A 16,139-nucleotide genomic window follows, 5' to 3' on the forward strand; every position below is an offset into this window, starting at 1 on the left:
GGTTTAGTTCTTGTTGGAAGAGACATATGTAGCCAGGTCTCATTGCCCCCCCTCCCCGCTGCCCCCCGACATCATACACACACACTTTCACAGTTTACTGTTCTCAGAGTCATCTTGTGGACATGGAGCTCCCAGGCACAGAACAGAGCTGTATTCTCTGTGCTTCTGGAACATACCCTGCTCCTTTAGACCTAATAGTCAGAAGACTTCTCTACTTAGAAAACTCCTGTTTGGGCTTCCCTGGTGGCGCAGTGGTTGAGAATCTGCCTGCCAATGCAGGGGACACGGGTTCGAGCCCTGGTCTGGGAGGATCCCACATGCCGTGGAGCAACTAGGCCCGTGAGCCACAGCTACCGAGCCTGCGCATCTGGAGCTCGTGCTCCACAACAAGAGAGGCCGCGACAGTGAGAGGCCCGCGCACTGCGATGAAGAGTGGCCCCTGCTGGCCACAACTAGAGAAAGCCCTCGCACAGAAACGAAGACCCAACACAGCCATAAATAAATAAATAAAAAAGAAAACTCCTATTCATCCTTCAAAACCCAGTTCAAAGGATACCTCCTTAGAAAAGCTTCCCCAGGCTTCTTAGCAGCCAGGCCAAGCTGCTGCTCCCTCTTTCATGTCTCTGTTTCTCCATTCCTCTGTTACAGCATTTATCACATGATGCCACAGTGTTTCCATGCTTTCTAAGGCTGAGAGCTCATGAGATTTTCCCCTGGGGCCCACTGCACTGGTTATTCCCCTGTTCCCATTCTTATTATTCTGGGATCCCTCTGCCCACATAAGAATCTATTGTTAGTTCATGGCCTGGTAAACATACTGCAGAAAACTTAGCCATCATTAAATAACCAAATACCCAATGCCCATCACAAAGCCTAGTACACCAGCACTTGACAAATGTTTATAAAATTTATTAATGAAGCTGAGATCTTGGCTCCATTAATTTACTTATATTTAATTTAATTAATTTTTTTTTTTTTTTTTTGCGGTACACAGGCCTCTCACTGTTGTGGCCTCTCCCGTTGCGGAGCACAGGCTCTGAACGCGCAGGCTCAGCGGCCATGGCTCACGGGCCCAGCTGCTCCGCGGCATGTGGGATCTTCCCGGACCAGGACACGAACCCGTGTTCCCTGCATCGGCAGGCGGACTCTCAACCACTGTGCCACCAGGGAAGCCCCAGTTTACTTATATTTTAGAAAGGAGTTTCCCACTCTTATCACCAGCACATTTTGAATACATAGACCCTAGATGTTAAAACTGATCATCGGCCAAGGCCTAACTCCACTTGCCTTTCTTTATGAAGCATTTGGACCATCTGAATCCTCCCTCTCCTTTCAAGCCATTTCCAGGCTCTGCCCTTCACTTGAGCAGGAGACCCAAGCCAGGTAGAATGAACTCACCTATGACATTCCGTATGTCATCTTCTTCCTCGGGGCTCAGGGTGGGGCTGAGGGGGGCTGTGCCCTGCCCAGCAGTGGCATCTTTCCCCAGTGAGTCTGTCCTGATTGGTGGGGGAGGCACCGGGGCTGTGTGCATCGCCTCTACAAATGCATCCTCGGGAGCCACTGATGGAGGCGCTGAGGCTGGAGGTCGCTGGGTGGCTGTGTGGGCCACGGTCGTGGCTGGTACCTGAGTAAAAGGTTTAAGGAATGCCTCCCCGGTGGGTTCGGGAAACACTGAGGTGGTCTGGAGTGGTGTTGAGAATTTTTCAACTGAGGCAGAGAGAGTAGGGTCAGGGATGCTGGCAGCTGAGGTCGAGGCCTGCGGCTGTGCAGAAAGCAGGGCTGTGGTCTGAGTGCCAGCATCAGTTGTCACAGCAGCATTGTGATGGGTGGCTACTGGCCTCCGGGTGGCACTGGTCAGCAGGAGGTTGTGTCTCAGAAGCTGATCTTCAATCAGCAAATCCATTCCGTGTTCACCGCTGAAAAACTCGTCTTCTGGGAAACAAACACAGGTGCATTTGTGACTGGGGAGAGGAACTGGGGGCATGTGGTATGTGGCAGATTAATGAGGGTTTCTTTCCTCAACATGACGCCCTGATTTAGAGATAGAGCCCAGGTGGGATTTAGAAGAAGCAGGTGAAAAGGAGCACAGATGGAAGCATTTCCTCGAGGGTCTCTCTGAATAGTCTACTGCTATCCTCCACCTGCGACCCACGGGCCACCTAGAGGACGCACAGCCACGGGCTACGAAACCTGGGAGGAAGTTAGTCATTCATTCAGTAGGTATCTATGGAGCATGCACAAGAACAATGAGCAAAAAAAAGATCCTGCCCTCGCCAAGCTCCTATCTAGTGGTGGAGACACCAAACAGTACACAGATTGTACATTTGAAGGTGCTATGAAAAGAAGTCTAGTAGGGTGAGAAGGGAAGGGAAGAGAAACTTGCAGTAATGGATAAAGTAGTCAAGATGGGACTCAGTGGGATGGAGAGATGAGCAGAGGCTTGAAGGAGCGAGGGAGTTAGCCAAGCAGCTATCAGGGGAAGAGTATACTAGGGGAGGAATAGCAGCAGTGCAAAGGCCCTGGGGCCAGAACATGTCTGCCGAGGCTGGGGAGCAGTGAGGTGGACAGAGGTCAGAGAGAACACGGGAGCCAAGTCATGTGGCATTTGGCTGTTGTGTTTGGACTTCAGTTTTTTTTTTTTTTTTTTTTTCGGTACGCGGGCCTCTCCCGTCGTGGAGCACAGGCTCCGGATGCGCAGGCCCAGCAGCCATGGCTCACTGGCCCAGCTGCTCTGCGGCATGTGGGATCTTCCCGGACCGGGGCGCGAACCCGTGTCCCCTGCATCGGCAGGCGGACTCCCAACCACTGCGCCACCAGGGAAGCCCCTGGACTTCAGTTTTTATTCCAAGTGAAATGGGGCAGTCTGCAGGGTTTGGAGCAGAGAAGGAATATGAGGAGGCAGAGATTTCTTAGGAAGGACACAAAGAGGTCTAACCACAAAAGACATAATTGGTCAATTGGATTTTATCTGCTCATCAGAAACACCATTAAGGAACTGAAAATACAAGCCACGGGCAGGAAGAGAATATCTGCAGTATGTATGACTGACAGAGGACTTGCTCCAGAATATAAAAACCCCACAAGCCAATTATTTATTTATTTATTTTGGCCATGCTGCACAGCTTGTGGGATCTCAGTTCCCGGACCAGGGACTGAACCCGGGCCATGGCAGTGAAAGTACCGAATCCTAACCACTAGACCACCAGGGAACTTCCACAAATTAATAATTTAAAAAGGCTACGAACAGTTAAAAATGGGAAAATGATTATGCCAGCGACTGCGTGAGCAGAAACTGTAAGGAGGTAGAGGCAGAGCAGGTGCGTGAGCCAGGAGGCTGCTGAGCAGGACCTGATGGGAGGAGCTGGCATTCGCTCTGGCAGAGTGGAGACAGAGGAAGAGTGGGGCCTCCTGGGGCGCTGGGCAGGGAGAGACAGAAGAAAAAGGAGGGGCCGGTGGCAGGGAGGAGCACAGGAGAAGGAAGCGTTAGGGAAACAAGATAAAGATGAGGTGAAAGGGAATATCTGTTTTCTGTGAAAAAATAAGAGGGACAGAGATAAAAGGGGTCCAGCATGTGCTGGAGTCTCAGTCAGGAAGCCCAGGGTCCCTGGAGAAGGAACAGGTGGGAGAAGCCCACTGTGTGGCTGTGAGTGAGTCATTCGCCTCTATGCCTCAGGGTCCTCATCTGCGAATGGGGAGGGCTGGACTCCAGGGCACTGAAGTCCCTTCTGGCTCAGCCATGTTCTGCCTTGTGGTCCTCTGCAAGCCCAGAGAAGGCAAGTGACTTGCCCCAGGGCGCTCAGCAAGTTGTGAGGAAAGGCCATAAGAATTCTGGATGGTTTGTAACTGCAGGGGATTCTCAGGTAACCGAGCTGGCTCTGCGGGGCCACAGTAGTAATCAAACTGCAAAAAGGGTGTGTGCCTCACGGGAAGTACACCTCCACAGGGTCCAAGTGGTGACTCCGTCCCTTGCCCTGCCTCTGGGGGGGGTGGGGCGGCCCTGGCTGACCCCAACTCACGATGCTCTTCGATGTCATTCTCCTCCTCAGGGTCCTTGGCTTTGTAGTAGGTGATGCCCCGAATGACGGTGGGCTTGGAGGCCGGCCGGCCCCTCAGGTGGACCTGCCTCTGCAGGGGCCACTGAGGCTTCACCACCTCTGGCGGAGCCAGTGGCCGCGTCTGCAGGAGCTTGATGGAGTTGATCTGCTGGGACACGGTTTCTTCCTGCAGAAACCTCTCTTCATACTGCTCCTCAGAGGGGACACAAGGGAAGATCAGGTCACTGGTCAGAGGGGCAGTGGTCAGGCAGAGAAAATGCTGGAGCCAAGGCCATACTAATAACAACAGCTAATCCTAAAAGCACTTCTTAAGAGCCAGGCATTGTTCATCTTCTCATCAGTCCTATGAGGTAGGAACCAGTTTTAATCATTTCCATGTACAGGTTGGGAAATTGAGGCACAGAGAGGTTATGTAAATTGCCCAAGGGGCCACAGCAGGTAAGTGGTAGAGGCAGGATTTGAACCCAGGCAGTCTGGCTCCAGACTCTGTCTCTAACCTCCACGCTATACTTCTCAGAGAGTGCAGTTGTCCTCTCAGCTCTGGTCTGGGGATGCTGGGTGACTTAGATCTGGTATCAGTTGTTTCTAGTGAGGCCCATGTGGCTGGGACATGAAGGCTGAGGACCAAGCTGCAGACCTCAGGATGAATCATGACTGCTTTTACTTATGCTGTTAGAGCAAACTGCCCCAAGCCCTCCCTAACGAATCCAGAATAAAGTCCAAAGTCCTTGGCCTGGCACTGAGAACTCAAATCGACTTGACCCAGCTCAGCATTCTTCTCTCTTTTGCTCCACCCTCCAGCGCCGACACCCCCGGTACTCCAGGCACTTGGTTGACTCCTGAACTTCTTGGCTCTCCTGAGCTTCTGGGTCTTTGCTCAGACTGTTTTCTCTGTCTGGAAGGCCATTCTCTTCCCCCCACCCCCGCACCCATATAGGTATTTCTTGAAATCAACCCATTTTTCAAGGCCTGGCTAAAATCTCAGGACCCCAAGGAAATACTCCCAGACCTTTTCATTCAGAATTAATCTTTCTTTCCCAATCATCACTTTGCACTTTGTGGCAGAGACTTCCAAGTGACTACCCAAATCCCCGTCTCCTTGTTCCTGACTTAATGAGAAACTGGTTTTGTGGGAGTGGTCATGGGACTAAGTTCTGGTTGGTAGGGTATAAGTAGAAGTTGGTGGGAAGAGCTTTTGGAGAAGTTTCTTAAGACTTGGGGCTGACTCAGCTGGAAGGCATCTTTTGCACTCTTCCTCATTTCTCTGGCCAGGAGAATATGGACAGGATGGCTGGAGCTGAGCAGTCATCTTGAGATCATGAGGGGATTTTGAGGATGGACATCACTAATGACATCTTGCAGCTGACTATATCAGCCCTGGGCCACCTGCCTCCAGAGCTCTTCTACATGAAAGAACAACCAACCGCTCTATTGTTTAATGCACTGTATTTCGGTCTCTTACTCAAAGCCGAACATAACTCCTAATGGATACAAGTCTGTACTTCTATTGTAACACCTTTCTCAGCCTGCCTTCCACAGGCATTATTTAAGGATGTTGCCTCTGTTGACTGAGCAACTGGAAGAGCAGAGACCACCTCTTGTTCATCTTTAATTCCCCTGAGTAAATGCCTGTTAAATTGAATTTCTGAATCATAACAAATCCCAAGCAACCATCTACATTTGTGACTAGCACTGGGATTTTTGTCAAATCAAATGATGCTTTAAAGTAGGTAGCTGATGACCTGGGCATCTTGATGGTACCACAGAAGTCCTCTGTGATGGTTCTGGTCACATGGAAGGACCACCCTGTCCCCCACAGAGCTGCTGCCTGGGGACTGAGCTCTTGTGTCCACAGTGTGGCAGAGTCTCTGGGTCCTTCCTTGGTCCATCTAGTCATGTCCCCTCACCCAAAGGATCACAATCGCCCACCTTTGAAAGCAGAGGGCCTTGGGCACTGGGCCTGTGAGCTAGCTGTGCTGAAAGTCAGAGCCACTGGACAGGGGGTCCAGCTCCTGAGGGGCAGTGGCTCCATCAGTAAAGCATGCAGCGACCTAAGCGGGAGTGGCCCAGCGCTGCTCTCATGAGGTATCCAATGGCTGAATGATGAAGGGGTCGCTCCCTGTAGCCATCTAAGCCATGAAAGCTCTCCCTTTTCACCATGAGGAGGTGGGCGAGCTCCCTTAAATCCTTGGTGAAGTCCACCCAGAGAGCAGAGTCCACTTGGAAACAAAACCTCTGTCCCTTGATGCCCAGTGTCCTGAGGGGCAGAGCAGGACCTTCAGGTTCACTGAACATTAGCTGGCAGGGATCCAGCTATCATGGCCAACTTTCTCACTTTGCACAGGAAGAAGCAAATCAGGCTCTTGTTTTGACCTTTAAAATCTGGCCTGGAGAAAACCTAGAGTCCTCATTGCCAACCACACCCCAAGTCTGTACTGGTTTTCCCGTGACAAGAGAGTTTATCCAGATGGCACAGCAGACATGGAAGTTCCTGAATATGTGTTCCTTGCTCCCCTGAGCTGACCGACTCCTGGAAGACAGGGAACTCTTTCTGCCAGCCTCCCCTGACTGGGGCCAGAGCGCTGCCCAGAAGAAACAGGCAGATTTGTGCCCCGGGCAGCCCCTACTCCTGCTACCTGCCCCTCTCTCACTTCCCATTCTTTGCTGGTGAGGTGACCTCCATCAGAAGCGCAGGGAATACTCAGCTGGTGCTGATGACGTTTTACAGAGCACCTATTAGGGCCAGACATGTCCCTTTATATTATTTTCAACCCTTAAAATAATGGGGCACGGTAGATATTATTATCCACATTTTACAGATGAGGAAGGAGAGGCTCAGAGTCATTTAGCAACTTGGTTGAAGGTCAGTCAATTAAGTGGTTGAGATGGGCACTTATTAAGTCATTCGGCTATTAAATAGGCCCAGGGCTGCCTGCTTCAGAGCCTGTGCTCTACCTTACATTAAAGCCACATTGTCCTCAGCTGTGACCACAGGACTAACTCATTGGCCATCCAAAAACTTGTCCACATCCCCAAGTCCTGAGGGCCATGGTCTGGCTAGTGCCCAGCAGACTTGGGGATCCCTCATTTCCCATGGGAAAGAGCTGCCTGGGAGGCTGACGAGAGGCCCCAGCCCTTGACTCAGACGCCGCGGGCCATCTAATTGCTAGACTCTGGTTTCCCTCTGCATTGCAAAAGCAAGTTGTCATTTCTTCGTGGCAAACCCCAGGAACTGTCTTTAATCCAAGCTCTTAGGGACGAGCGGGAACTGCAGTTCCTTCTCCCAGCCAAGAAGATGGCGCAAGACCATGGACGGCCTCTGCCAGAGAACATATAATTTCCCTGGATTCGCTGGCTGCACTGGGAGGCAGTGGCCCCCGCAAGCTTTGATTTCCTCTCTCTGTTAAACTGTTGTATGACTTCAACTGCTGGTGTCCCAGTTTTCCCAATCCCACCCTGCTCTCTCCACTCCCAACCCACCCCCCAGAGCCCCCTGCCAACCCTCCAGGCAAGGACCTTCCTGGAAAGAGGCCTCCAGCAAAGTGCCATGCACCGTTCCAAGAAACCCTGACATCATCTGTAAGAACCCTGAAAAGAACAGCCAAACCCAGACACCCCACTCGCCCCCTTTTTCAGCACGGGGTTCACTAAAGAGACAGACGGATGCAAAGGGAGAGGCTAGCCTTGCCTCCTTCACCACTTCCCCCTTTCCAGTCCCACCCTGGCCCTGGCTCTGCCCACACCCTCCCTGGTTTGGGTGGACTGTGCTAACTTCCACAGTGTGTGAATGGGGATTTCAGGAGGCAGAAACTTTTGCTGAGCAAGGCAAAAAAGAGTTGGGTGTGGTTGATTTGCCTTCAGGAAAATCTGAGCTGGGTTCCTGAACATACCACATAACGTGTCATCGAGACAACAGATGGAATTCTCAAGCTCAGCCGACTGGGAAATTGGAAGCCAGAGAGCACAGGAAGCGCCTAACTCTGCTGGGCTGCTGGGCCAGCAAAGGATGCCATACGGGCTGCGATGGGAGCCGCAGGGCCCCAGGTGTGATGCGAGGGTGCCTCCAATTTCCCTTCCAGCCCAAATGTCTTCTGGCTCTTTGGTTGACAAACTCAGACCTGCTCAGGGATGACCCACCAAGCAGACTAAACACACACTCAGTAGCTGGCATGTCGGGGACACCCAAAAATGAGAATAAAAATAATTTTTGAGGGAATACGATATTTCCCAAAAAACCCCGTCAAAGTAGTCATCATGGGCTAAGCCAGAAAACTGGCCTTCCTTGTACTTATTTTCTGGGTTGGAATTGGTTTTATTTTGAGTTACAAATGGGGCAGGGTGCAGGCACCATACTCTCTTCAGGGCTTCTTGCCTCCAAAGTCCTAATCTGCCTGCTCTCCTGCCTTCGGAACACATGAGCCCAAGGTTCCCCAAAACCAAAGCTGCTGTCTGCTTGGCACCACTTCGGGGAGTTTCTTTGCTCAAGAGTTCCAAGCCCACATGCCTAGTCAGTCTTACTTCCTTTCTTACCCCAATTCTTAATGACCCAGGCAACAGGATCCTTCGTAGCAATGCTTCCCAGCGCTTTTCAACGTCACAGCACATTGACATTGACAGCTCAGGGGCTCTGACAGTCTGTGTCCCAGGCCCTGCTTCACCCATACCCTGCCCGCCTGCCCCAGGCTGAGGGGATCCCTCAGTGGTTCACCTGGAATCCACGCTCTGCCATCCACCACCAATCCTTGGTCCAGTAAAAGTGAGCAAAACCCCTCCTAACTGCTGCTACCCCGTGGCTGCCAGGGACCCCTCTTACGATGCTTCATCCAGACCTGCCTTGCTAATAGCATCCACACTCTTCAAGTCCTGATGCCAGAATTTACCCATTTCCTCTTCCACTTTTGGGGGGTTAGCTCCTGTTTTTCAGTCAATTTACAAGATAGTCCAATACATTAAATAAAATAACACACACAACTATTGAATATTAGCACGTACACATAACTTGGTAACTAGAGCCAAAAGAAACAGGTATCAAGTGAGGAGGTATTTTTAAGCAAATAGGTCCTTTGGCATCACTCAAGTCACATTACATAGTGCTTCATTTCATTGTACAGGTGACTCTGTGTTCCAGACAATACTGAGGGGGAAGAGATAGAGGTGTGAGACCCCTGTCACCACTTCCCAGCTGAGCAAGGGAGACTGTGAGCATTCCTGGATCTGTTTTCTCATCTGCAAAGTGAGGATATGGATCTCTGCCCCAGCCTGCCTTCCAGAGCTGTGGTGAAGACCACATGGTATGATGATGAAAGACATAGTACTCCAAGAGGCAGGATGGAGTATAATAGAAATGGGGCCTGAAACTCGAAAGACCCAGATTTGAGTCCTGGCTTCAGTATTCACTGAACCTCTCTGGGCTTCAACGTTAATTAAGTACAATGGGGTCAACCCCTGCCGCATCAGACCTACAGAACTGTTGTGTAGATGAAACGAGAGCGTGCCCGTGGAAGGACTGAAGCCTGCAAGCGCTATGCACATGGGGGGTGCTGGGAGTATGCTTTCTGGGGGTCTGTGGTCAGAGCCCCTGGAGGCTGAGTTGTACCTCGGGGTGGGTGTAGGCTGCAGCCGTGTCCCTCTGCAGGGCCGAGTGGATGTCCGGCATGCTGTCTAGGATGTTACTGGAGCTGTTCTCTTTGCCTCGCTTGTTCATCTCAGTTCGAATTTCTTTCACGTCCTCTTCGATTCGTTCATTTTCCTTGGTGAGGTTTTTAGAAACTTCCTAAGAAGAGAGACAATTTTAAAAAGAGAGTCCTTTAAAGTGCTTTGAAGACAAACAGGAGGGAGCTGGCAGCCAGCTTCTGCTTAGAGCACAGAGACTCAACAGACAGGCTGAGAAATCAGCCAGAAACAACTGGGGCCCTCGAGTGTGTCCGGCCCTGTGCTGAGGACCGAGCTCGGTCCCAGGCGGCATTTCCAGGGCAGCTTGGCTCCGGTACGTCCTCTGCTGGAAATGCTTCCCAATACCACCACGGCTTTCCTAATGATAACACTGCCATGTCCCTGGGCTACTGGGACACCTGTTATTTATCCACCCTTGGTTCACAGTACGCTCTTATCCAGTGACGAGTAACATTACAGAAAAATTCCATTCGCTTGTAACTCTACACACGTGAACCAGTGGCTCAGTTAATGAAAGATTTTCTGGGCAATTTTAAAAGAGGTGGCCAAAGAAATCTACATAGTATGCTCTTCTAATGAGCACAAACTATTCCCCATCACTTTTTTTTTTTCGGTATGCGAGCCTCTCACTGCTATGGCCTGTCCCATTGCAGAGCACAGGCTCCAGACGCGCAGGCTCAGCGGCCATGGCTCACGGGCCTAGCCGCTCCGCGGCATGTGGGATCTTCCCGGACCGGGGCACGAACCCGTGTCCCCTGCATCGGCAGGCGGACTCTCAACCACTGCGCCACCAGGGAAGCCCTCCCCAGCACTTTTTAAAAGTCTTTTTTTCAATTGAGATATAGTTGATTTACAATATTGTGTTAGTTTCAGGTCTACAGCAAAGTGATTCAGTTATACATATATATATATATATATACACACACGTATACTTTTTTTTTTTTTTTTTTGCAGTACGCAGGCCTCTCACTGTTGTGGCCTCTCCCATTGTGGAGCACAGCATCTGGACACGCAGGCCCAGCGGCCATGGCTCACGGGCCCAGCCGCTCTGCGGCATGTGGAATCTTCCCGGACCGGGGCACGAACCCACGTCCCCTGCATCGGCAGGTGGACTCTCAACCACTGCGCCACCAGGGAAGCCCACACGTATACATTTTTCAGATTATTTTCCATTATAGGTTATTCCAAGATATTGAATATAGTTCCCTGTGCTATACAGTAAATCCTTATTGCTTATCTACCTCATGTATAGTAGTTTGCAACTGTTAATCCTGTATTCCTAATTTATCCCCCCTCCCTTGCCCCTTGGGTAAACATAAGTTTGTTTAATACGTCTGTGAGTCTGTTTCTGTTTTATATATAGACTCCTTTGTATTATTTTTTAGATTATACATATAATAAGTGTATTGATATCATATTTGTATATTATACATATATGTATACATATATTGTATATATAATACATATATGTATATTATACATATAATACATATAAGTGATATGATATCGTATTTGTCTTTCCCTGTCTGATTTACTTCACTTAGTATGATAATCTCTAGGCCCATCCATGTTGCTGCAAATGGCAATATTTCACTCTCTTTTTATGGCTCCCCAGCACTTTAAAAGCATCATCTATATAGGAAATTGATAGGCTGGCCTTAAACTTTCCTATTCACACATAAAAAGTTTCCCTAAATGGCTTGGCGAATTAGGCATGTCCCAGACGTAGTTCATACCAGAAAGGACTAAAGCTACATTTCAGTCAACCAACACTGGTGAGTACCTCCTGTGTGTCTAGGGTACAGTATGGCAGAAAGAAAGCCTCTAATTCCCCTGGGGTTCTTGTCCTGCGACAGAGGCAGGTGCGGTGGGAGGACAGCTGTGATGGGGAGACAGGGTCCACACTGCAGAAAGAAGATGACCAACCATGTCAGGTACTGTAAGTGCCCAACATGGGTTCAAAGGGACGGAGTGGACTAGAGGCACGAGAGGCAGCATCCTGGAGAAGATGAAGCTGACTGGGATTTGAATCTTGGACAGCTGTCAACAGACTTAGAGGTATCCTTTCTCCTCTAGTTATGCTTAGAGATGTTTACTGCACTGAGATCTAACATTGTCCAGCGTTGGCCCCCATTCTAAGATTCCCATGAGCATCTGAATTTTTAAATGTGACGTTCTCCTTTGAGCCCCGTTTATGAGGGTGATAGAGGAAGTAACCACGGAAGAATAGAAGATGCATTTACTTTTCATCTTTCTTTGACAGACAGACATGAGAAGTGCAAAAGCTCAGACATTGCCGGGCACGGTCTGCAGCCTGGTAAGATGCTACTCATCTCCCAGAGGGAAGCCACGGTGGCTCAGAGTTAGGGGGCGTGTAGGCAGATGGTGACACCCAGACACTGTGGCTCCAGTGGCCCTACGTGGGCTGCGCAAAGGAGCCCACGACGTGATTGTTATAACTAACCAGGCTCTAGACCACTGGCCATGCTATTCTTACAGCACTTCAGTGCACGCCAGATTTTGAGCACTGGAAAGGCTCAATGTGTCTGTGGGGCTAAGGTCAAGCCAACCTCTTAAACTGTACAGAATCAACTATGAGAGCTAAAGCCCTTGAGAAGAGGTCTTGCTTCACGAATACCCGGAATAAGTGGCTTTTACTGGGGGTGCAGTCATTCCTGATAAGTGTCATCAGGGTCAGCCAAGTACAGTGGTTAAGAGCGTGGATTCTGGAGGAAACTGGTTTACATCTCAATGGTGCTACTGCTAGATCTGTTATCTTGGGCAAATTACTTAAGCTCCCTGTGCTTCGTTCTGCCCATGTGTAAAATGGGGTTAATACTAGCACTTGCCCTGTGGGTAGTTACGGGGATTACATGAGTTAAACTATATGTGGAAGTGCATGGGACATACTAAGTGGTTGCTATTTTTCATAGACTGTTACAGCTGGAATGGACCCCAGAACTCAAGCCTAACCCTTCATTTCACAAATGAGGAAACTGAGGCCCAGAGTAAGGATGTGATTTTTCCCATGATCACTTTTAAAAGTGGCAGAACTGAATCCAGCACCCAGCTTCTTGGCCCCTGCGTCTTCAGTTCACTTGCTGGATCACTAAGAACACCAGGAGAGGTTCCTGGCACTCAGTCAGCTCTCAGGCAGCACTGAGCACATCACAGGGGCCAGTGAACACTGTCAGTTTGGTTTCAGGATATACAATAGGACAGGCATATACGGAGAAATATAAAAATGTTGGATTCCCATAAATCCTTGCTACTCAAAGAGACCATCAGCGCAGGCATCACTCCGTCACTCAGGAGCTTGTTAAAATGCAGAAGCTCCGACCTGACCCAGACCCGCTGAAACAGAACCTGCATTTTAACAAGATGCCCAGGCAATCTGCACACACATTAAAGTTTGGGAAGCACGGTCTTAAATGTAGGAAGCTTGGGATAAAGCTAATGGAAAGGGGGCCCAAATGTGTGAGAAAGACTGTTTTACAGGAACCAGGTTCTTTCTGGGGACGACAGGAAAAGTTCCTGGTGCCTGAGTGGGACTCAAGCGTTTCTGTACATCTTTAAGCACCTGCTAAGAGGTGCACCTGTGCATCTTCTCCTGTAAACTCTCACATCCTGTGACAGGTAATGAAGCCCCAGAAGGTTCAGGGGTTCGATATAGTATTTCTTCATTAATGCACTCGTGAGTCCAGCCCTGGGCACTGAGGGTAAGCCGGGCCAGCGAGGATCCTGTTCTGATGAAGACCACCCTCCATGAGGGGAAGCAAACAATAAATAAACAAGAAAACATCAACTAGTGAAAAGTGCAATGAAGGAAAGCAAGTCAGAGTGATGGGACAGATGCAGATTCTGGCTCATCGGCAAGATCGACGACACTTGTCTAAGGTGGAGACTGAGGCATGTCCACAACTGCTGCCCAGCCATGGCCCTAGGACCCCTCTCTGGGTGGACCCAATGGTTTGGCCTAAGTAGCCTAAAACAAGATCCCACCCAGTTCCTGAACACCTCAAAAGAGTCAGCACTGGTCCTTGCACTCGCTGTGAGGCAAAGGGGCAACCCCACAGGTTTAGCCCCTGCCCTCCAGAGTTTGGTTTCTCTAGGTCCCTGGAAGGCTCCCCTCTCATTGGTTTAGAAATGCCAATACCCTTTCTGGTTTTAGTGAGGAGCTATTATTCTGAGTTTCCACAGAGGAGGGTTTGAGACAGGCCTGGCCCTGAGACCCCAGAGGAGCAATATTCTTTATTCCCCTCATGGGAACAGCAAAGCCCGCCAGCCACCTGAATAAACACCAGGCTGGTGGTGGCATCACCCCATCGGCCTGCTGGGCCAAGCCAGCCGATGTCTCCGAGGGCGGCAGAGCAGCAACCACCTCTTCCCCAGGCGTGCTGGCCTTGCAGGGCTCCTCACTCCTCCCTGGGGCTCTGCATTCCTCACACCAAGGGCCTTTTGTGGGGTACATCTCAGGAGGCACCGGGGATGGTGCCCACACAAGACACTCTCGATCCTGCCCTGGGAGAAGGGTGAACTCCATGACCTCATGCCTCTGGCTCTTCCCCTCTGGGACAGCTGCAACTGTGACATTTACAGTGTGTGCAACTTGGCTTGTGCATGGCACTGGCAACGTGGTGGAGGAAGTGGGAGGGGTGCCTGTCTGCCAGGGGTGAGCACACCACGTGGTCCCTGCCAAGGATCCTGGTGCTATGAGGAGGGAAAGCAGGAGGGAAGAAGCACAGGTAGATAGAGGGCTGGCACAGTTGGCAGGATACGGCCAGTCAGGGCCATTAAAGATCTGGGAACTGTGTCATGGTCCTTGGGGTGGACAGAGCTAAGGAACTGAGAGGTATTCACAGAACAAGTGCCACGTGCTGGGGGCATGCAGTCGGGCATCGGAGGGTACCCGCATTGCCAGTTGGGCACAGGTGTCCTGTGCTGACCACAGTCAGAGGCACAGGTGCCAGAGGGGAGGCAGTGTGCAAACTCGGCAAGTCCCTGGGAAAAGGGGAACTGGATGTAGGTGGAACTGAGGGTACAGCTGGCAGTCAGCACTGGGCAGCACAGTTGGTCAGAGGACAGCTTTAACGAGCCATATGGAGGGACAACACAAGCAGATGTGCAGACTGGTGCAACGGGCATGTGCAGAAAGGCTGTTCCACGGGCACAGACTGTGTCCTGACCTTGTCCAGCTATTGGACAAGTGTGTGCATGCCTGGGTGAGACCACGGCGCAGCTTAAGCCAAAACTGTTGGGACCCGAGGGAAAGACAACCAGGGCGCAAAGCTCTATCAGCTCTCTGTGGTCTTGTTTTCCCAACCAGAACCAGGGACGAGGTGTGGTGGGCAAAGTGCTGGCTCTGGAGACCAGGTATGAAACCCACACCACGGTCACTACCTGGTTTTACGTAACTACATAAGGCAAGCGATGGGACCTCTCCAGGCCCCATCAGTTAGAGGAGGAAGGAATAATGATACCTACCTCGCCAGGCTTGGTTTGGAGAACGAATGAAGAGCTGTATGTGGCACAGCACACAAAACAGGGCTTGACACGCGTTGCCGAAGGTGGAGCGGGACGGACTCACGGGATCTCAGTAGCAGATACGCAGGTGGAAAAGGGGAGGGGAGCTAAGGTTTGGCGTGGCTGGGACAGGGAAGAAGGCGAGGACCCAGAGCTGGTGTGTTGTAAAGAGACTCCTGTAGAAGGAGACTAAGCAAGACTGCAGCTGAGCCAAACCACGGCCCCAAGTCATGCAGCCGGCATGTGCCCCCACTAGTGGACGGCTGGATGTGCACGAGGCTCAGAAGCAGATGGCGAGCCTGAGGACAGAGGGAGCACGGTTCCTTGTGGGAGTGAAGTGAGATAGTGTGGGAGTAATCGGACCTGGTGGGAGGGCTCGGAGTTCCCATAGTTCGCCCTGCCCTTCCCCCCTCAGAACCCTCCATGACACAACTAGGACCAGGCGGCCTGGGACAGACACCCTAGGCGACAGCTGTCTCCAGGCCCTCTAAGACAGCTGGATGGGGAGAGCAGCTAGAAACAGCTGCTGCTGCAGCTGACAGGACAGGCAGGACACAGCACAACCCCTGACCACAGGGCAGGCCGGCCTGGCTGCAGGGGGGGGGTGGCCAGCTGACGCGTTCAATCGCTCCCCCAACCTAACAGCTGTTGAGCATCTAGTCCACATCCACGTTGGGCTAAACTTTGGCAAACAAAGATAACTCAGACCCAGGTTGTCCTCAAGAAGTCCAGAGCCTGGAAGATAGTCAAACAAGTAAAGAGCAAGAAGCCCCCAGGCCTCTGATGATGAACCCCATCAGTACAGCGACACGCTCCCTCACATCCTGGCAGCTGCAAGCTATTCCCAGGCCAGCGATGGAGGGCTGAGGCTCACACCTTAAATCC

At 51.0% G+C, this 16,139-nt stretch overlaps 1 protein-coding gene across 1 annotated transcript in view; it reads right to left on the reverse strand.

The window, feature by feature from the left end:
* Positions 1 to 16,139, reverse strand: part of OLFML2B (olfactomedin like 2B) — a 41,065-nt gene that overhangs the window by 13,415 nt on the left and 11,511 nt on the right. The window contains exons 4-6 of the mRNA XM_065883071.1: positions 9,655 to 9,831; positions 4,020 to 4,245; positions 1,399 to 1,935 (exon numbers count right to left, since the gene is read on the reverse strand). Coding sequence (XP_065739143.1) covers positions 1,399 to 1,935; positions 4,020 to 4,245; positions 9,655 to 9,831 — 940 coding nt within the window. The remainder of the gene's footprint in view (positions 1 to 1,398; positions 1,936 to 4,019; positions 4,246 to 9,654; positions 9,832 to 16,139) is intronic.

This window comes from Phocoena phocoena, chromosome 1 (assembly GCF_963924675.1).
Source record: "Phocoena phocoena chromosome 1, mPhoPho1.1, whole genome shotgun sequence".
In the NCBI taxonomy this organism is placed as follows: domain Eukaryota; kingdom Metazoa; phylum Chordata; class Mammalia; order Artiodactyla; family Phocoenidae; genus Phocoena; species Phocoena phocoena.